This window comes from Panthera pardus, unplaced genomic scaffold, assembly GCF_024362965.1.
Source record: "Panthera pardus isolate Hobbes unplaced genomic scaffold, ASM2436296v1 HiC_scaffold_17, whole genome shotgun sequence".
In the NCBI taxonomy this organism is placed as follows: domain Eukaryota; kingdom Metazoa; phylum Chordata; class Mammalia; order Carnivora; family Felidae; genus Panthera; species Panthera pardus.
This window is the reverse complement of record NW_026526732.1, coordinates 52875034-52895475: the sequence shown is the minus strand read 5'-3', so window position 1 is coordinate 52895475 and position 20442 is coordinate 52875034. Positions and strand designations below refer to the sequence as shown.

Sequence of the window (20442 nt, the reverse complement as noted above, 5' to 3'; positions counted from 1 at the left end):
ATGCTGATTTTATACACCAAGATAACACAGGAGACAAAGGTTAAAAATACAAACAGGCTCAGGATGAAATATTTTCCTGTGTTTTTGTTAATGAGCACTTTTATACTTCAAACACTAAGATTATAGATCAAACTTGTCCAGAAGCCATTTAATCATGAGAGGGAGGTTTAAAAAATGTGGAGTTTTAACTCCAATTTAGCCTAAGGGAAGCTTCAGTTTAATCCTGCATCCAACAAGGATAAAAGTAACCTGAACTAAAACCAAAAGCCAAACTATTCTTTAGGAGTATCTTCAAATCTGTATTTTAAATGATCCAATGGACATGGAAGATATTAATCTATGGATACTAAAATTCAAAATAAATGATAAATCCATACTCTGAGACCAACAAAGTTAGTTCCCTGACTTGACCCCAGCTCCGATTTTTCCCTTTCTTTCAGATGTTAAAAAAAAAAAAAAGGCTATGATCTCTTGCTAATGTTACCTAAAATGTGTTCAAGTTCCTACATTGTGTGTTGAAAGTATGATTGAACTTTAGTTTAAAAGCTCTCCCAGTGTGGTACCTTTCACGTGAGAATGATTCTAAATATAGTGTGTGTATGTGTATATACATGTACATACTTAGTGTGTGTATGTATATATTATATATATATTATAGCCAACAAAAGTGTTTGTTGCTTAATTACATGCACAAAATTTGAAAGTTACATCATCTATCACAGTGACATTCCTGTTTCTTTTAGAGGTCATTCCTTGAGACCTGATGTTTACAAAAGGCAAGGGGAATTTTTTTTTTTTTTTTTAAACATTTTTTTTTAACGTTTATTTATTTTTGAGACAGAGAGAGACAGAGCATGAACGGGGGAGGGTCAGAGAGAGGGAGACACAGAATCCGAAACAGGCTCCAGGCTCTGAGCCGTCAACACAGAGCCTGACGCGGGGCTCGAACTCACGGACCGCGAGATCGTGACCTGAGCCGAAGTCGGCCGCTCAACCGACTAAGCCACCCAGGCGCCCCAAGGCAAGGGGAATTTTTAGAGGTCACTCCAAGCCTGCTGTTTACAAAAGTGAAACCAAGAGTTTTCTTTTAATTTTTAAGAATTTAGGCTTATTTTAGGAGCCCCTGGGTGGCTCAGTCAGTTAAATGTCTGACTCTTAATTTGGGCTCAGGTCATGATCTCATGAGACTGAGCTCTATGTTGGCCTCTGTGCTGACAGTGCAGAGCCTGCTTGGGATTCTCTCTCCCCCATTTTCTGTCCCTCCCCCACCTGTGTGCATGCGGTGTCTCAAGTAAGTAAACATTAAAAAAAAATTTAGTCTTAATTTAGTCTGAAAAGTGAGGGTGATAATTCACCTCAATACTTAACAAATAAGGGTAACAAAAAGTCAAACAAGTCCGCCCTAAACATAAACTATCCTTAGTCAGGAGTTCGAAAAAAGGGCTCACAGAGGCTCATGTTAGTTAAGACATTTTCACATCAGCAGTAACTTTCATGGACTTGGTAAATTTCTGTTAAGTTTTTAAACCAATAGTGGTAAAATACTAATATAAGTATTAATGTGGTAGTCGTTTCTATAGGAGAAAGACTATACACCTTTTACAATTACTGCTTTATGTACAACGTTTGATCGTGCTAAAATGTCAGACACAGATCAATTTTTAAGTAAGTTCTACACCCATCCTGGGGCTTGACCTCATAGACCCCAAGATTGGGAGTCGTATGCTCTACCGACTGAGCCTGCCAGGGGCCCCAGATCCTCAATTTTAGCCAAAAACCTTCCATTACATCAAGCGGATCGTACGTGAAGAGAAATTCAGCTTCAATTTCAAAAGTCTGGTGATAGTTAAGCCCATCTGGCGGAAGCAGGGTAGTGCTGTGCAGCAGTTCTGGCTTTGCCAATTACTGTGTGACCATGGGCAATGGACTTCATCTGTTAGGGCCTCTATGTTCTCATCTGTAAAATAGGCATAGCAATATTACTTAGCTCATACAAATGTCATGAAGATTAAGTAAAATAGGAATGTTGCTTCAGATAGGCTATAGGTGCATCCCAGACACTGCTCATTCCAGGTGCCAGTTATTTCGGGCTGAATTGTGTCCCCCCCACCAAATTCACGTGGATGGTCTAATCCCCAGTACCTCAGAATGTGACTGTGTGGGCATAGGGCCTTTAATGAGGTAACTAAGTGAAAACGTGGTCATTAGGATTAGGGTGGGCTCTAATCCAACACTGACTGGTGTCCTTGTAAGATTAGGACAAAACACACAGAGGGAAGACCATGCAAAGACAGGGAGGAAAAGATAGTCAGGAGGCCTCAGAAGAAACCAACCCTGCCCACACCTTGATCTTGGACTTTTAGCCTCCAGAACTGAGAAAATAGATCTCTGTTGCTTTAAGCACCCAGTCCGTAGTATTCGTTATGGCAGCCCCAGCAAGCAAATATGCCAGTCCTGGCCCGAGGGCACTGGAGTCCCCTAATTGCAGGGTGCTGCATAAATCCTACTTTGTGAGCTACGACACAAAAGAACGTTGAGGAGCACCAAGGTACAGACCTAAGACACTTGGCTTCAGTCCTGGCCTATAGTATAAAGACTCAGTATGTGGCAGATATTATTATCCAATTCATGAAAACCTAGATGTAAGCATCTATAACGGGAATATCACTATATTCTTCAGCATTATGTGACTGGTTGCTCACAGTTCCTAAACACAGGAACTGACTGCAGAAAACAGTAGAGGTAGAAAAATGTTCAAGAAGCAGAGACAAGCACATGTGTAAATAACTGATTTTGATGGCAGGAGCTCGAGTCTTCCCAAAGCTAGCCCTCTAACTCAGAGAAAACCAGAGACTCACTTTTGAAAGCGATAAGGTGCATTTCAGTAACCCAAAGCATAATGTTCTATTTCCTAAGAAGTACACTTTGTATTTCCGCACTTATTAAAACAATTTTAAAAACTGTACAAGTTTAATACAAAATAAGTTGTGAAACACTGAGCCAAAAATTTCTCAAACACGTAAGAGACATTTTTACGTGCATGACATTTCCTTTGGATACAGAGTCACTGAACTTTAGAATTTGGGATTTCGGAGGGCAGAAGGTGTTTTGGGGACACAAAAGAGAAGCCAGATTTATAAAGCTATCATTTTCTCCTTTCCCTTTGACAGACAGGCAAATAAACCAGAACTCTTCCGGAAGATATTTTTATGGCTGAAACTGGCTCTCAAGTTAGAAGCAGGTAGGCCTGTGCCATGCAGAACAGGAGCCACCAGCCACACGTGGCTGTCAAGAACTTGTATTATGGCGGGGCACCTGGGTGGCTCAGTTGGTTAAGCGTCTGACTTCGTTCAGGTCATGATCTTACAGTTTGGGAGTTTGAGCCCCACGTCGGGCTCTGTGCTGACAGCTCGGAGCCCGGAGCCTGCTTCAGATTCTGTGTCCCCCTCTCTCTCTCTGCCCCTTACCCGCTCACACTCTGTCTCTCTCAAAAATAAATAAAGATTAAAAAAAAAAAAACTTGTAATATGGCTAGTGTGACTAAGGAACCGGTGGTGGGCTTTTTGTTGTTTTTTTAGTAATCTCTAATGCCTAGTGTGGGGCCTGAACTCATGACCCCTGAGATCAAGAGTCGTATGCTCTTCTGACTGAGCCAGCCAGGCACCCCAGATTTTAATATAAATTTAACTGATAATCATTTCAGTTATTGAAAAAAAATTCAGTGTGCAACTACTTGTATGTCAATCTAGGTTTTCAACTGTAAATTGCATGAATTCTAAATACAGGTCAAGTATGTCCAAAGAATATTAGCATTCAGATTGAGTGTATACTAGATTTTGAAGACTTAGTATGCAAAAAAGAATAAAAAAATATCTCATTAATACGTTTTTATACTGATTACAGGTTGAAATATTTGGAAAATGTGGTGTTAAATAATTTTACTCAAATCAATTTTCACCTTTTTGTTTTTAATGTGGCTACTAGAAAATTTTAAATTACGTGAGGCCCACATTGTATTTCTCCTAGTGCAGAGGTAGACTGTCGTAAAGCTAGTTAAACTTGACTTATGTGACCGTACTTCCTGAATAAATTCTCTAGCTCTCCAGAGTGAGTAGCTAAAAATTCATTTATATTAATACTCTGTATCTCAAGAAACTGTGGGCCACTAAGCTTTGAAAAACTGGCAAAAACTTTGCATTTTAAGAGTAAGATTGAAGTAGTTTAAATAACTAAGAATCTGAAATAATATTTAGGTCATAACTGTATTTGTAAAAATTACTATCTTGGCTCTAGTCAGGCCTGACTTGAACATTACTTGATTGGTATACGTAAGATATATATCATTTTATAAATTTTGTGAATTATATATACTAAAATATAGTTTGGCAAATATGTTTAAAAAAAAAAAAAAGCTTTTATCTTCTCTCAAACCTGAAGAATCCCATTATTTTAACCTCCAAAAAAACGTTCTTGACTCAGGTGGAAATCAAACAAAGATGTCTACAGAGAGAAAATAAGTAACTGATGTAATGATCCTGTTAATTTTAGGGTAGATTACCCCTACGCTCCACCAGCATTATGTTAACTTAGATTAGTGCCCATTTTCTTCTCTCCAAAATCTGTTATCAGTTTACTTAAGAGAAAGCAATCAAAGTCTCCAATAAAGTACACTGGGCTTGAAAACCTAACCCAAACATAACTTCAACTTTTGACAATTATCTAAAACTGTACAACAATTACAGATTGGCCACTATGGTTTGGAGGCTCAAATTATTTTTAAAAGTAGAAGATATTTACTTTTTAAAATGATGTGTCCATTTTATGAGATTTAACCTACTTTGCAATAAAAATATATTATAAGGTCCCATCTTCAGAAAGTTATCAGACATAATACACAGATCATTTTCAGGATCAATTAGAATTCAGGAGAGTATATTTGATACTTAAAATACACTGAATAGAATTTTATATTCCAGGATAACTGAGAAAGCTTTAACTTCATCAGAAAGAACAATTATCACTGCTGACAAAAATTTGTAATTTATGGGTTGAATGTCTTGATCCGTTTCACTCTTTAATTAGACTTTTAAATTAAATTTTCAATAACCTTCTTTTAAAAAAATATGTAAACCCCCTCAAAAATATGTAAATCCATGTTTCTCAGAAAAATTGAGTTCAGAATTTTTAAAATAATCCTGTACTTTTTGGTTTTCTTGTTATATTCATTTTGATTTAAAATAGACTTTTAGTTTATATGTCTCTGAATCTACCTCAAACCTGACACGAAGAGCCCACCGTACCACAGAGATTAAATGTTGAGTTACTCTGTTTTAGGGGATTAGAAAGTATTAAAAGGACAGATTCTCCAAAGTTGTTATCTGTATTCAGCCCTGACTTGTCTTATAGAAGCAACCGGGTTGCCTAAGAGAAATAAAGAAGAAACCACTCTACCCAATTCAACCAACATAGGACTTCCTTTTTTCTAAAAAATAAAAATGGAAAGGTCACAAGGCCATAAGCTGTGGCCATGGACATTCAAGACTTAGAGAAGTCTAAATCAATGCCCCCAAATAAAAATCATCCAACACCTTAAGAGATTTGGATGAAAATGAAAACCATTCATCAATAATGAATGCTAAATCCAAATCCGGACTACATACAAGATACGATACACACGTCTTGTTGCCTGGATGGAAAGCATCAGAACTAGCAGCTAGCCATCACACCTCTGGAAAGACTTGCGAGTGTTTCAGAAAGCCTGCCTTCTGGCACAGTTACAGCTGGCTCACTGGGAGGAGACCAATCAATCACACACGTTTACAGGTCAGCTCTGCTCCTGGCTAAGTGGTTGGGGTGGGGGCACATGGTGGGTGGGTGTCGGGGGAGCAGGCTCCGTCAGCTGCAGGTGTTGAGCCGGATCTGAAGCACTTGCTAAATGGAGCTCCCCTGTTTGCTCTTGATGGGCGTGAAGATGTTCCAGGGTTTCCTTGGAGAGTGTGATTACATGCACTGGCTCGGTCTGTGCGGGTTCCATCTGGCTTTCAATCATATTGAGGCTCTGAATGTGTTCTGTTTGCTCCTGTTGGGCTGAAAGAATTAAGTTCTGCAGTTGTTCTGGCTGCTGCGTGAGCAGGGTGAGATTAGCGGCCTGGTCCGCGGTCATGTTCTGAGAACTCTCTGCTGTCACAATGCTGATTCCTTGGCTAGGACCAGGCATGAAATTGATGTTATGTACAGAATTGGTTACAAGAAGCTGAATTTCTTGCTCTCCAGATGCAGACAGTTGATAGGGCTGCAGCTGAAGAATATTCCTGACCTCTTCAGTGTTATTATTGCCAGAAACGCTGCTGGCATCTGATGCAGGTTTCTCTTTGCTATGGATTTTCAAGTGAGCCTTCAAGTTGTCTAAGCGAGCAAACTGTAAGTTACACTCAGGGCAGGAGAAGGGCTTTTTGCCTGTGTGCAGAATGCAGTGTCTCCTCTTGGCACTGGAGTCAGAGAAGGATTTGCCACATATGCCACAGGAGTATGGCTTTTCTCCTCTATAAGAAAATACACGTTTTATCTTAAAAACAGATTTGCTACTTCCTGATTATTTAGGGAGAAGAAGAATAGAGGAAAAATTAACTTGACTGGGAGTCATAAGTCATGGGTTCTTCTACTAACTTAAGGAGTCACAGCAAGTCCCAACTTTCGTGGGTTTTAGTTTCTAATCCTAAAAGAAAAAGAAAAGGCGGGGATGGTATCTGAGTAAGGGTGGTGGATGGGGCTGGGCTAGATGTGATAAAATTTTATGATTCCATAGTCTATATTTCAGATAAGAAAGCAAATATTTATATATCACACAGAAAGTTCCTTTTTGGTTTTAGTTCTCAATGCAAACTTTATTTCTTTTTTAAAGATTTTAATTTTAAGTAATTTTCGCACCCTATGTGGGGCTTGAACTCACGACCCCAAGATCAAGAGTCGCGTGCTATACCGACTGAGCAAACCAGGCACCCCCTCATTGCCAACTTTCGGACTCTTGTGGCCAATTAAGTATATATGATGGACTTCAATATTAAAAACTTGAGTAACCCTTAATTATTTGCCTTAGAAGGACTATTAAATTGGGGCGCCTGGGTGGCTCAGTCGGTTAAGCGTCCTACTTCGGCTCAGGTCATGATCTTGAGGTTCCCAGGCTCTGTGATGACAGCTGAGAGCCTGGCGCCCACTTCGGATCCTGTGTCTCCTTCTCCCTCTGCCCCTCACCCACTCGTGCTCTCTCTCTCTCGAAAATAAACATATTTAAAAAAAAGTATTAAATCAAATCTAGAAGCTATGTGAACAAAAACATTTATTCGGAAACATTAAATTTAATATTTATTTTTGACTGAAGAACTTAAGCTTTGGATCAGTCCCCAGCCCAAAAATAAAAATTCAAGAAATGAAATCAATCATATAAACTTTTGCTGGCCAGAGCCAGTTTTCCTGATTTGGCTTAAGTGGGGAACTGCTTTATTGAAAAGATAACTGTAAACTACATAAAAACTTCTACCAGTGTAATAATTAGGGAAAAGGACTGTATAGGTAACATGTCACCCAACTGAATGCCAGGGTTGAATGAGGATTCCCATATGAGAAAAATACCTGCAAATCTTTACCTGTGGATTCTGATATGGGTCTGAAGAGAACTCTTTGCTGTGAAAGATTTGCCACAGATTTCACAAGTAAATGGCTTCTCACCTAAGAAAGGGAAAACATTTAGAAATACACATCCAACATAAAGGAAAAAGGAATAATCACCTCACAGTTCACAGTATAAAAAACAAAAGGGGACAGCACCTGACTCCTCAGTGAGTACAAATGAATTAAGCCCTTTCCAAGCACCTGCTGTGTACCCAAGCACTGAGTGCTAAGTACCAAGAGGATGCAGAGAAAGTGTAAGATATGGTTCCTTCCCTTACAAAGGGAAACAAGGAGATATGTGATTATACACAGGAAACAAAAGGACCTTTTACTCCTGTAGGTCCACCCTGAGATAACGCACAACTGTCACACTTTCCTGCTCGGTGAGGTAGCCCTCCTGACACCTCCCCAAGGGCCCCGGGGCACTAGGGTGACTCATGTATTATTGACTTTTCTATCCACCTTCCAGTGTATTCAGAATCTGACCTGTAACACCTCCACTGCCACCCCTGGTCCAGGCCCACCACTGTCTCTGCGGTAGCCTCACAGGTCTCCCCACTTCTGCTCTAGCTTCCCTGCTGCCCACAGTAAGTGCTGCGACCACAGTGACCCTGCAGGCAGTCAGATCATTTCACACTTCTGCTGCAAACACTCCAAAGGCTCCCTGCTCCCATCCAGAGATAAAAGCCAAAGCCCCAAGCCTATGAGGCATCGCAGGTCTGTCCGCCCACACCAGTCCTCGCTCTAAACTTTTCTGACCTCACCGGGCACTCCCCCTTTGCTCGCTGCTCAGCATCCCGGACACGCTGGAGAGTCACTGGACACCACACCCTGAGCGAGTGGGCCCCATAGGGGACTCCTGCTCCCACCAGTCATCCCCCAGCACAGCTCCCCTCGGGGACTCCCTCGCCCTCTGCACTGCCTTCAAGTCCCTGCTCAAACGTCACTTTACCAGCGAGGAGTCCTCCTCACCACCGAAAGCCCTGTCCCCCAACCCCTAATACTCCTTAGTCCCTTTCTCCGAATCCATTTTCTCATGATGCTATCCCCACCTCACACACTGTACTTGTTATTTATCACCTGTCTCCCCGTTCTTAGGAGAAGAATTTGTGGGCTTGTCCACTCCTAGTACCCCAATGCCTAGAATTGGGCCTGGCACGCTGTTCCAGAAATCCCTGATGAATGAATGAATTTCACAGGATGCAAACGAAGGCCCACACCTGACTGCTGTAGACTCCACAAGGAATTCACAACGCTTCAAAAGCATTTATGCAGTGTTAGCCTGTATGCTGCACATACTACCGACAGACTGTCCCATCCTCCAGAAACAAAATTAAGTGATCCTAACGCAGGCAAGGGAACTGAGTTTAAAGAAAAGAAAGAACAAAATCCCACTGAAGTAGGTAGCAGCAAGGGATGGGGGCAACCTGGAGTGCAGCCAGGCAGCTTCCCTTCTACAGCATTTACTGGAAGACGCATGCTACACATCACTTTGAGCTCCATCTGGGCAGAGGACACGGGTGCCAGCTTGGGTGAATCTGCATCTTTGCATGATCACCTCCCACCACTCCAAAGGTGAAAGCCAGGCCACTGCCATTATCTTTCCATAGCTTCTCAAACCAGAGCCAGGGCCCACCCTGTTCCCAGTTTGTTTCCAGATTCCAAGACTGACCACCTGCTTGTCAAGTTGTGTGGGAAACATTAACAATGTTCACATTACCATTTGATGCTATCTGGGTTTATGACATCTCAGAAAGTCTTTCTGTTGACAGACATATGTTTTAAACAATGGAAATTCTTTCCAGGAACATAGTCCTTCAGAATATATCCGGACTGGATCACCTGGACCACATCCACTGCTACCACACGTTGCAAGCCCCTGATTAGTACAACAGCCTCCTAATGGGTCTCTCCACCCTTGTCTCACTTCACCCCACAGAGAAGCCAGAATGATCCTATTAAAATTCTAAGGCATCTCCTATCACTGCTCTGGTTAGTCCTCTGGCTCAGAAGAAAACCCAGTCTTCACCGTGGCCTCCAACATTCTGAAGCCTGAGTGCACACACCAGAATCACCAAGGAAACTTTTACAAATACTTTCAAGGCTCTACCCCAGGTCAGTTCAGTCAGAATCTCTGGGGTTGGGACCAGGCTTTTTCTCTCTTAAAGCTTCTCAGGTGACTCAAGTATGCAGCTATGCCGAGGAACCCTGTGTTATACAAACTCCAGTCACCTCTGCTATCCACCTACCCGAGCCCTCCTACCTCTACTGCCCTGGCTTAGCCTCAGTCACAACGGCCTCCCGGCATTTCTCTGGCAAGTCAGAAACTCTTGTGTTTCAGGGCTTTGTACCTGCTGTTCCCCCTGCCTGGGATGCTCTTCTCCTGGACAGCGACAATGAATGGCTCACTCCCCATAGCATTCAAAACAAATTTTTTTTTCTTTTAAGCTTATTTATTTAAACAGTCTCTACACCTAACGGGGGTCTTGAACTCATGACCCCGAGATCAAGAGCCACATGCTCTACTGACTGAGCTGGCCAGGTGCCCCTGCTCCCAGAGCATTCAGATATCTATCCAAGGTGTCCCCTCATCAGTGAGGCCTTCCCACACAAGTCCCCATGTAAAAGGGCAGCTCACCTTCCCACATCCTGCCCCCTTACCCAGTATTTAGTTCTTCACAGCACTGACCCCCACCTAACATGTTATATAGTCATTTGTTCTTTGTCTTCCTTGGTCAAATGGTAACCCCTCAACAGCAGGGGCTCTGGCCACCTCATTCACTGTTGTATCCTCACGACCTAGGGAGAGCGGTGCCTGGCACCCAGTAATTGTTCTGTAAATATGTGTTAAACGAGCGAATTAAACTTCACAGAACCTATTCACGATAATATCTATTGAAAGAATGTATAGAGGGGCGCCTGGGTGGCTCAGTTGGTTAAGTGTCCAACTTCAGCTCAGGTCATGATCTCGCAGCTTGTGAGTTTAAGCCCCGAATCAGGCTCTGTGCTGAGAGCTCAGAGCCTGGAGCCTGCTTCGGAATCTGTGCCTCCCTATCGCTCTGCCCTTCTCCCACTCACGTTTTGTCTCTCTCTCCTTCAAAAATAAATGAACGTTAAAAAAAAAAAATGTATAGAGCTCCATTTTCACAGAATGCCTACCCTATGAGACATTTATTTTAAAAAAACAAGTTAAGGAGAAAAACTTTGTTTGAAGAAGAAAATGTCCAAAGCAGCATAAACCAATCTGATATACCTGCCCTGATCAATCCTGCCTCCTCTTTATCCCTGGAACAGATTCTCCTGGAGGTGGCGATGCTTGTGTTATAACCACTGGTACTGGGGCAGGAAACGGGAGACCCCCATGCCTATGCTACCTTTGTGTTTGTTTCATTTTGTTTCCTTTTCTAAAAACAACGATCGCCATCTCCCACGCTGAACTACACTAAGACTGAAACACAACCAAACTCAGACTTGTAAGCCATCTCTAAGTTGCTGAGCTATTAGAGAAGGGATCTCCCCACAGAATGGTGTGGACAGCCTTCCACCTTGATCACGTAAAATCACCATCCAATTTATAATAAATGGAGCCTGAGGAGGACTCGACCTCACTCTTCTAAAACCATGAAGTGTACCAGAAAGGAGGGACGAGATGGTAGTTTTACCTGTGTGTGTCCGTAGATGTTTCTTTAGCTGAGACACATCCATGAATTTGCGATGGCAGTGGTTGCATTCCGGTAATGAGTGGCCTTGTCGCAACAATAAAAAAAGTGTCAGTGCATGTATGCGCTCTCTCCCTGCATTTCTTCAGTGATTTGTGTTAAAGCACTTCCCTGAAAAATAATCACTTTAAATATGGTACTTTAATAACACAACAGTAATTTTATTAATTTGGTAACAGTTAATATTTTCCTATGCACCTCAACACACTACTTGGGAGAGCTGGGACTCTTCCAACCTCCCTAAACATAATCTCCTTCTTCCCTTGAAGCGCTGGTTTGACTGTGGCCAACTGGTCTCAAATGTCACTCCCAACCCCTCATTTATTTCTTATCACTTGGCAGGAGAGGAAAAAAGACAATGGACAGAGCTAGGTGGGAGAAGGCCTGGACAGACAGCTACGGGGTAAGGATACTTCTGTCCAGGCACCATTAAAAACAGTCAACTGGCACCCTCTTAGGCAAGTGGCATTTCTGAAAGATGCCAATTCTGCTGGGTTTCTGTGTGTGCTACCAAAAGCGTAGTACAAAATTTTTAAATATAAATCCCAAGGTAGTGGAGAAGAACACAAGGAAAAGACAACTAATTTAGATCTTTTTAAGATTCTTTCCTTACATGCTAATCTATCTTCCACAATAAGACCCTAGTGTTTCAGAAGTAATTTGTATTTGCTTTTCTCCCCATCAATCCAAATCCAAATTTTCTCTCACTTTACTGTACCTGTGTGAACTCGATAATGGCTCTTTAGTTGTCTTTTCTGGCTAAAATATTTGCCACACTGATCACAGGTGAAAGACTTCTGTCCTGCCAAATAAAAAAATAAAGACACTAAAACACACAAAAACTGGAAAGAACCAGAATGTTCACTGATAAAGTAAGTAACACAGTGGGCCCAGGTCCCCATTTTCTATGGATGATTTGGGTTTGCCTACAAACGCAAATGCCTTCAGAGTCCACCACAGTAACATAAACGTGCAAAGGTATGTAAGGCTGTAGGGAGTGGTGGAGACTGGGGTAAAGGTGGAACGCTCAAGTTTCCCCCCAAATCACCAAATTCTTAAACAAATGTCTGCACATTGAGCTCCCAAGAGCCGGTTTATAAGCCCTAGTTTTAAGACTCAATGCTGTGCAGAATTCTAACCTACAGTCTGGCAAAGGCACAATTCTGCCGTCCAATGACACCAGGTGGGAAGTGACACCAGGCTGAGAAAAGCCCCTTTTGATCGCGGGTAGCGCCCACCCCAGAACCCAGTGGCAGGTGGCCCCCTGGTGCTTCCCCAGCTACCTGAATGCAGACTCATGTGCTCCAGCAGGGAGTGCTTGGTGGTGAGAGCCTTGCTGCACACCGTGCAGGTGTAGGGTCTTTCGCCAGTGTGCATCCGGGTGTGGACCTGCAGGGAGTGCTTCTGGGCAAAGCCTTTTCCACACTCATTACATTTGAAAGGCCGCTCCCCTGGAGTTAAGAGCCCCAGAAACACAGTGTAAGGAAGAATATGCACATCTTTCTGTTTCCTACTAAATTAAAATGACAATAAAGGGATTTCTCTTCATAGCATACATCCACAAGGCCCAGCACTGGAGAGAAAACAGCAGCAATAAAATCTGGCAAGCTGGAACAGATGAATCCAATGCCAGCAGTGAGAAAGGCTGAGACGGAACCTAAGACACGGCCTTCACAATGCTCAGGAATTGGCAGCCCCTGTTACCTCTGAAGATGGGGGTGGAGATCAATGACAGTCTGTTTCGAAGTTTAAAGTTAGACCCCCCAGAAGACTGGCCAGCTCCCCAACAAGGCCGGAGACTGTTCTCTGAAGAGGGTAAAACAGTCTCTGCACTGTGGGTCTCCAGGCACAGTGGAAGGGGACTGTCCCAGGGACAGCAAGTCCAAGTTTACTTTTGAAGTGATGAGACTATAACCGGCCTTCTTCCCTGCTCCTGCTCTAGACACTGGCGGGCAGCCTGGGAGGGTGGACTGTTTTCTTCTGGAATGTGGCAGGCCTGGGTAGGAGGGCTGCAGATGCCAGGTGTCAGTGAGGAAGTGGGGTGCAGCCACACCACCCCCAGTGAGGCCGTCATCTACAGGCCCTCTCCATACCCACGGGAACTTTCAGTCAACCATTCCAACATAAGATTAAATATGACTTTTAATTAATTAATTTTATTTATTTTTGAGAGAGAGAGACAGAGAGTGCCAGCAGAGGAGGGGCAGAGAGAGAGAGAGAGAGAGAGAGAGAGAGAGAGAGAGGGAGAGAGAGAATCCCAAGCAGGTTCCGTTCCATACTGTCAGTGCAGAGCCGGACTCGGGGGCTCAAACTCATGAACTATGAGATTGTGACCTAAGCCAAAACCGAGGGTCGGATGCTTAACCGACTGAGCCACCCACGCACCCCAAATATGATTTTTAAAAAACCACCATTCAAGGAAGGCTTTTAGTAGTTGAAACAGATACCAAAACAAGTAAGAAAAAAAAAAAGCAATTTGCAAAAAACAGAAGCTGTCCAAGGGGAAGAAAACATTAAAAACTAACAAAGAAGAGACTGCTGTTATTAACGTGCTCACCATGAACCAAAAAGAGGATTCACAATAATTTTAAAAAAAGGGGCGCCTGGGTGGCTCAGTCGGTTAAGAATCCGACCGCAGCTCAGGTCATGATCTTGCAGTTCATGGGTTCGAGCCCAGCACTGGGCTCTGTGCTGACAGCTGGGAGCCTGGAGCCTGCTTTGGATTCTGTGTCTCCCTCTCTCTCTGCCCCTCCCTCGCTAGCACTCTGTCTCTCTCTCAAAAATAAACAAACATTAAAAAAAATTAAAAAAAAAAAAAAGAATCTAGAGAATAAAAAAGGGCTTCTAGAGGTAAAACAGTGAGAGTAGAAATAAATCTTTAAGTGTTGAAAGATAAAGGGGAAAGTAGAAAGTAGAGCCAATAGTGATGGGAAATAGGAGATAAGGACATTGGAGGATGGGTCTGGAGGTTCAACATCCAGATAGCAGGGAGTTCCAGAAAGAAACAGCATAGAAAACCGACAGAAGAAATCATCCCTGAGATACTTTCCAAAAATTTTCTGGAACTGAAAGACAGAGTTTCCAACCTGTGTGGATCTATTATTAGCCACCAAAATGGATGAAAACAGACCCACACTAAAGTGATTCACTGCAAAATTTGAGAACACTGGGTGCAAGAGGGGACATATTAGATGCTGTTTTCCTTAACAAATCTTACAGAACTACTTAACTGTTTAAACCATACTCTGTTACAGTTCAACAAATATTTCCCAAATGTCTACTTTGTTTAAAGAACCAGAATTCAAGGTTGTCAATCTATCCTTCGAACCAAGGCTCCAATTAAATCAGAAGTTCTGGGGCTGGTGCCCAGTCACTGGTAGTTTTAGAAGCTCCCTAGGTGATTCTAATGTGTGGCCAGGGAGCACCTGGGTGCCTCAGCTGGTTAAGCATCCAACTTTGGCCTAGGTCAGGATCTTGCCGTTCCGGAGTTCAAGCCCCACATAGGGCTCTGTGCTGACCAACTCAGACACTGGAACCTGTTTCAGATTCTGTCTCCATCTCTCTCTGCCCCTCCCCCACTCACATTTTGTGTGTGTGTGTCTCTCTCTCCCTCAAAAATAAACATTAAAAAAAAAGTTTAATGTGTGGCCAGGGTGAGAACCACGGGGCTAGATGCTGCTGGGTCAGATGACAGCAAGCTGAGGGATGAGAGGAGACTTAACTACTAGTCCCTAGCTTACAATTAGGTTTAGGGGTTATTTAACTGGTAACTACAGCCCGACCCAAAAGAGAGTTAAGTGTGTAAGAGAGGACTCAAAGGAGGAAGGGATTTCTGCCAGGGCTGCACTGTCCAATATGGTACCATTTAAATTAACCAAAAAATTCCGTTCCTCAGTCACACTCACATGTAGCTAGTGGCCACCATATTGGACAATGCAAATACAGAACGTTTCCATCCTCACAAAAGGGTCTATTGGCCAGAGCTCAGTTAGAGGGACCAAACAGGAGAAGACATTCACAGCTAGATAGCTGAGTGAGAAAGCTGTCCAGACAGACCTGGGTAAAAGCACAGCTGTGGTCAAGATGAAAAATGTTCAAGACTCAGAAAGAAGAATAAATCTGGCTAGAGTGTGATACCTGGGCATGAAAGCCTTGAACCAACAACTCTAAGTAAGAGCAGAGTTCTACAATCAGGCTACCTGGGTTCAAATCCCAGCTCTGTCTCTACATGGATGACCTGGGCCAGTTATTTCTAGGACTCAGTCTCTTCATCTGTACCATGGGGATAACATTCCCTACCTCATAGGACTGTCGTGAGAATTAAATGCAGTAACATGTATAAATGCCTTATTATAATGCCCATCACATAGAAGTTGCACAATAAATGAAAGCTGTCATTATCATCATTACTCCCAAACACATTCCAGCAAGCTGCGAAAAGTATAATTACCTGTGTGGCTCCTCTGGTGGATTGCCAAAAAGTGATTGTACTTAAACACTTTGCCACAGTCCTTACAACAGGCCTCAGGGCCACCAGGCCGCTTTCTCCTTCCACAGACCCTTCTGGCTGAACTCTGGTCATCTTCATCCCCAACAAGTTTGTAATCTCTAAGTTTAACGGACCTCCGAATCCTCCGCTTGCTGTACCGACTCTGGCTGTCCTGCCCGTCCTGGGTCTTGGGATCACAATTCTCATCTTTTTCAGCAGGCACTTCCTCCCCTCTCCCTGGCTCACAATCTTCTGCGTCTTTTGCTGGAATCTGTTCATTCAGTATACCACTGTCTCCCTCTTTTACCACAAAGTTATGTCTATTTTGAACTGAATTGTTTACTCTCAGCTGTATTTCCTCCTCTGCAGGCAGCTGTGATTTCCCCTCCTGCAAACTGTTGACTTTTCTTGGCCTTCCCCGTTTCCGCTTTGGAGGATCATTTTTCTTATTAGAAATAACAACCACTGGGGCACCAGCAGTGCTCAAAGTCGTTGGCTTTGGGGAGCTATGATTATTTTGGAAATCCGTGTAAGCCTTTACCAGGTCATAGACTTTTAAGAACTGAGCGGTAGCCAGGACCTGTTCTGTATTCTTCTCACTGGCCTGGAGACAACCCGTGTAGATAAATTCCAGCAGCATACCAAACGTGTCAGCAACCATGCCTTCCAGCATATAAATGGACTGACCAATCTCCCCCTCTTCAGCAAACATCATGGAGAAGTATTCACTACTGGCAGCAAGTAAGGCTTTGTGAGCCCGGAAATGCACATTCTCCACGATTAAAGTGATGTCACAGAGAAAGCCTTTCTTCCGCTGATCCTCAAAACTGGCCAGAACAGTGTCACTGTGAGTGTCTGAGTGTACAACAAGCTGCCCAGAAGGCTCTGATGATGTTTCTGCCATTTTCTTTAGAAGCCAAGAAGCATAAAGCCTGAAATAAGAAAATAATGATTAAAAACGAGGAAGCATCATCTCACAAAGTTAATCCTAGCCCAAACAAACCTAGTATTCACTTCACATGGTTATCTGAATTTTACCATTTGCCACTTGCAGAAGGTGATTTAAAAAAAAAAAAAAATCTTAGGTTGGGATTGTCATTCTTGTACTGTTACCTAGTTGGGTGAGTCTCCAAGATCCCTGTTGCCTCTCAGGGTCTGTTTTCTCCTCTGTAAAATGAAGGAACGGGAATCAACCATCTCTAAAGTCCTTCCCCAGCACCAACTTTCCATAGCTGCGCACACAATCAGAATGGGAACCACAGCGTCTCGATTTCACGCATTATTAAACATTTCGTCTGTGAAAACATATAAAAGGGGCCAAGAAAATGTACGAAATGAATTTGGGGGTAGCTGCAATGAAATAATAACCTAAGGCTCATCGGGCCTCGCTTCGGAAGCATAGCACGATCGCCCAGGCTGTCCCCAAACAGCGCACGGAGGGGCGGGCGGACGATTCCCCGGAGACCCGGGCCCGCGGAGCGGTGAGCGGGACGCTGGGGAGGCCCCCCACTCCCGGCCCGGGCCCCTCAGGCGGGACAGGGGAGCATACGGCTGGGCAGCACTCACCACGGCCCGGGACCGCGGGCTCGGGAGGACCTACCTGTCGGGGTGCCCGGCGGGGTCCGGATCGCGGCCGTCCCACCTGGCCGCCTGGATGGCGCACCCGTGCCAAGGCCACCCAGGCCCCCTACTCCGCAGAATCCGCCGCCGGGGTACCTGCGTCGTCCGGGCTTCTGTCCCTGCGCCGCCGCCGCCACCGCCAACCCGGAAGCGCTGGCGCCGGGAGCCTGCGCGCGGACGCCGGACCACGTGGCCCGCGGAGGCGCCCGGGGCGGAGCTGCACCGCCCAGAGATCACGGGCGGGTCTTGCGTTTGCGGTGAGTTGGGAGCGGAGGATGGGGCGTGGCGTTGTCACTCGGCAATTGCGGAAGTTTTATGTCATATTAGATGTATCTCACCGACAGCTTAATTAATCAGTTTTGTTTCTTCCCAGATGCCGAAGCTTGCGTTAAGGCTCCAATACGTGAGGAGTGAATGAAATCGCCTTTACATTCAGTACCATTACCATCATTGTCATCATGTAATGCTAATAAAATAATCATTATTATGTGCCTCTTAATTATTTTTCACATCTGTCTTTTCCTTTTCCATCCCACTTAGAATGCCTAGTCCAAGGGAGTGAAGAGAGGCGCCCTATCTAGTCAGATCTGAATACTGAGTAATCTTGGGCAGATTGCTTATCCTCTCAATCTTGTTTACCTTACCTGTAAAATGGAGATGTTAACACTGGTGTCAGCTAGGTTGGGTAGCTGTGGGGTAAACAAGATTAGGGAGGTAATGGATTTAGTGTCTGGTTTAATTCATATCTATTATGATTAAAATGATCATTATCACTACTCAGACTTTCATCATCTTTCTTCTATAGACTTTAAGGGCTTCTAACTAGTCTTAGTTGCGTGCTGTTCCCTCCAATACACAGAAGTAGGGAGATCTCATCAAGTACAGATCACACCCAGAGACTGGAGGCATTCCCCTGATTAGAATCCACTGTGGCTCCCATGTACCCTCCTAATAAAGGCCAAGCTTCTTGACACCATCTACAAGCCCCAGCCAAATTCAGTCCCCTCCTACTTCTCTCTCCAACTATTTCAGCATTTTCACTCTCTCAGTCTAGGTTTCACCAATACCTAATTGCTTATACAGATCTTCCTCCACTTACAATGGGGTGTTGTCATGATCAATCCATTGTAATTTGAAAATATGATAAATTAAAAATATTATAAGTCATTTAATACACCTAATCTAATTGAACATCACAGCTTAGCCTAGCCGACCTTTTAACATGCTCAGAACACTTACATTGGCCCAGAGTTGAGCAAAATCCTCTAACACAAATCCTATTTTGTAGTAAATGTTGATTATCTCATGTAATTTATTGTGTACTGTACTGAAAGTGAAAAACAGAACGGCTGTATGGGTACAGAGTGGTTGTAAGTTATTTACCCTCACTACTGTGTGGCTGGCTGGGAGCTGCAGCTCACTGCCGCTGACCAGCATCACAAGAGACGACCCCACTGCCTATCACTAGCCGGGCAAAAGATCAAAACTCAAAATTTGAAGTACAGTTTCTACTAAATGTGTATTGCTTTCACATCATTGTAAAATCAAGAGATTGTAAATCAAACCGTCAGAAGTCAGGGACCATTTGCAATTTATCCCCTGCAACACCCACGTCCAGATCTCCAGCATGCCATCATATTAGCCTCCGAGAGTTTGAAACTGAAGATGTGATTACCAGCCCCTTTTAAAATGTTACCGTGAGACCATGACCCGGGCCAAAATCAAGCACTGGATGCTTAACAGACTGAGCCACGCAGGCACCCTTATCTTCTCATTATCTTGACAGGGTCTTTGCAGAGCAGTTTTTCATTTTAATAAGTCCAGTTTATCAATCATTTCTTCCATGGATCATGCCTTTGGTGTTGTATCTAAAAAGTCATTGCCATACTCAGGGTCATCTAGGTTTTCTCCCGTTATCTTCTAGGGATTTTATAGTTTTGCATTTTACATTTTGATCTGTGATCCATTTTGAGGTGATTTGGTGAAAGGTGTAAAGTCTGTGTCTGGATGCATTTTTTTCCATGTGGAATGTCCAGTTGTTCCAGCACCGTTTGTTGAAAAGACTATCTTTGCTCTAGTGTATGGTCTTTGCTTCTTTGTCAACGATCAGTTGACTGTATATAATTATGTGGGCTCTCTTTTCTGTTCCACTGATCTATTTGTATATTCTTTTGACAATACCACACTGTCTTGATTACTGTAGCCTTGTTTTAAGTCTTGAAGTTGCGTGGTGTCAGTCCACTGACTTTGTTATTTTCCTTCAATATTATGCTGGCTCTTCTGGGTCTTTTGCCTCTCCATATAAACTTTACAATCCACTTGTTAGTGTCCATAAAATAACTTCCTGAAATTTTGATTGGAATTGCACTGAATATACAGATCAAGTTGGGAGGAACGGACATCTTGACAACATTGAGTCTTACTATCCATGAACATGGAATATTTCTCCATTAATTTAGTTATTCAATTTCATTCAATTGAGTTTTGAAGTTGTCCTCATATAGATACTGTACATATTTTGCTAGATTTACACGTAAGTATTTTATCTGGATGCTAATATAAATGTTATTGTGTTTTCAAACTCATATTCTATTTGTTCATTGCTGCATATATGAAAGTGACTGACTTTTATATACTAACATCATATCCTGCAACCTTGCTATAACTTATTAATTGCAGGTTTTTTGCTGTTGTTGTTGATTCTTTTGTATTTGCTATGTAGATGATCATGTCATCTGTGAACAAAGACAATTTTATTTCTTCCTCCTCAGTCAATATATCTTTCACTTCTTTTTCTTGTATTACTGCAATAGGTAGGACTTTCAGTATGATGTTGAAAAAGAGTGCTAAGAGGGAACATCCTTACTTTATTTTTGATCTTAGTGGGGAAGCTTCTAGTTTCTCACCATCAAGTATGGTATAAACTGCAGGTTTTTATAAATGATC

The 20442-nt window shown here is 43.2% G+C and overlaps 1 protein-coding gene and 1 long non-coding RNA gene across 8 annotated transcripts; one reads left to right on the top strand and one right to left on the bottom strand.

Moving 5' to 3' along the window:
- Positions 1 to 4917: 4917 nt before the first annotated feature.
- Positions 4918 to 17656, bottom strand: ZBTB24 (zinc finger and BTB domain containing 24). 7 transcript variants are annotated; one of them, XM_019443057.2, is made up of 8 exons: positions 17477 to 17654; positions 16990 to 17171; positions 15838 to 16808; positions 12671 to 12838; positions 12106 to 12189; positions 11331 to 11414; positions 7644 to 7725; positions 4918 to 6542 (listed from the first exon to the last, which is right to left on the bottom strand). In XM_019443057.2, exons 3-8 carry the CDS (start codon positions 16778 to 16780, stop codon positions 5825 to 5827), a joined length of 2079 nt encoding a protein of 692 aa, XP_019298602.2. In that variant the 5' UTR covers positions 16781 to 16808; positions 16990 to 17171; positions 17477 to 17654; the 3' UTR covers positions 4918 to 5824. The 7 variants fall into 7 exon arrangements, 4 of the variants coding, with proteins under 4 accessions (XP_019298602.2, XP_019298600.2, XP_053760558.1 ...); XM_019443055.2 differs by having other exon boundaries at positions 16990 to 17043; XM_053904583.1 differs by having other exon boundaries at positions 6433 to 6542; positions 7630 to 7725; positions 17477 to 17656.
- Positions 5733 to 9649, top strand: LOC109263530 (uncharacterized). The gene is made up of 3 exons (XR_008422927.1): positions 5733 to 5823; positions 8138 to 8255; positions 8767 to 9649. It is a non-coding gene; the product is annotated as an uncharacterized LOC109263530 (long non-coding RNA).
- Positions 17657 to 20442: the final 2786 nt, after the last annotated feature.

Bases quoted from the DNA above. Each gene is read 5' to 3' on its own strand.
- ZBTB24 (XM_019443057.2), bottom strand. From the start codon at position 16,780: ATGGCAGAAACATCATCAGAGCCTTCTGGGCAGCTTGTTGTACACTCA. The intron at 12,190-12,670 runs GTAGCTGGGGAA...TTTATTTGGCAG, and splicing joins GCACATGAGTCTGCATTCAG to GACAGAAGTCTTTCACCTGT. The intron at 6,543-7,643 runs GTAAAGATTTGC...ATTTTCTTATAG, and splicing joins ACCCATATCAGAATCCACAG to AGGAGAAAAGCCATACTCCT.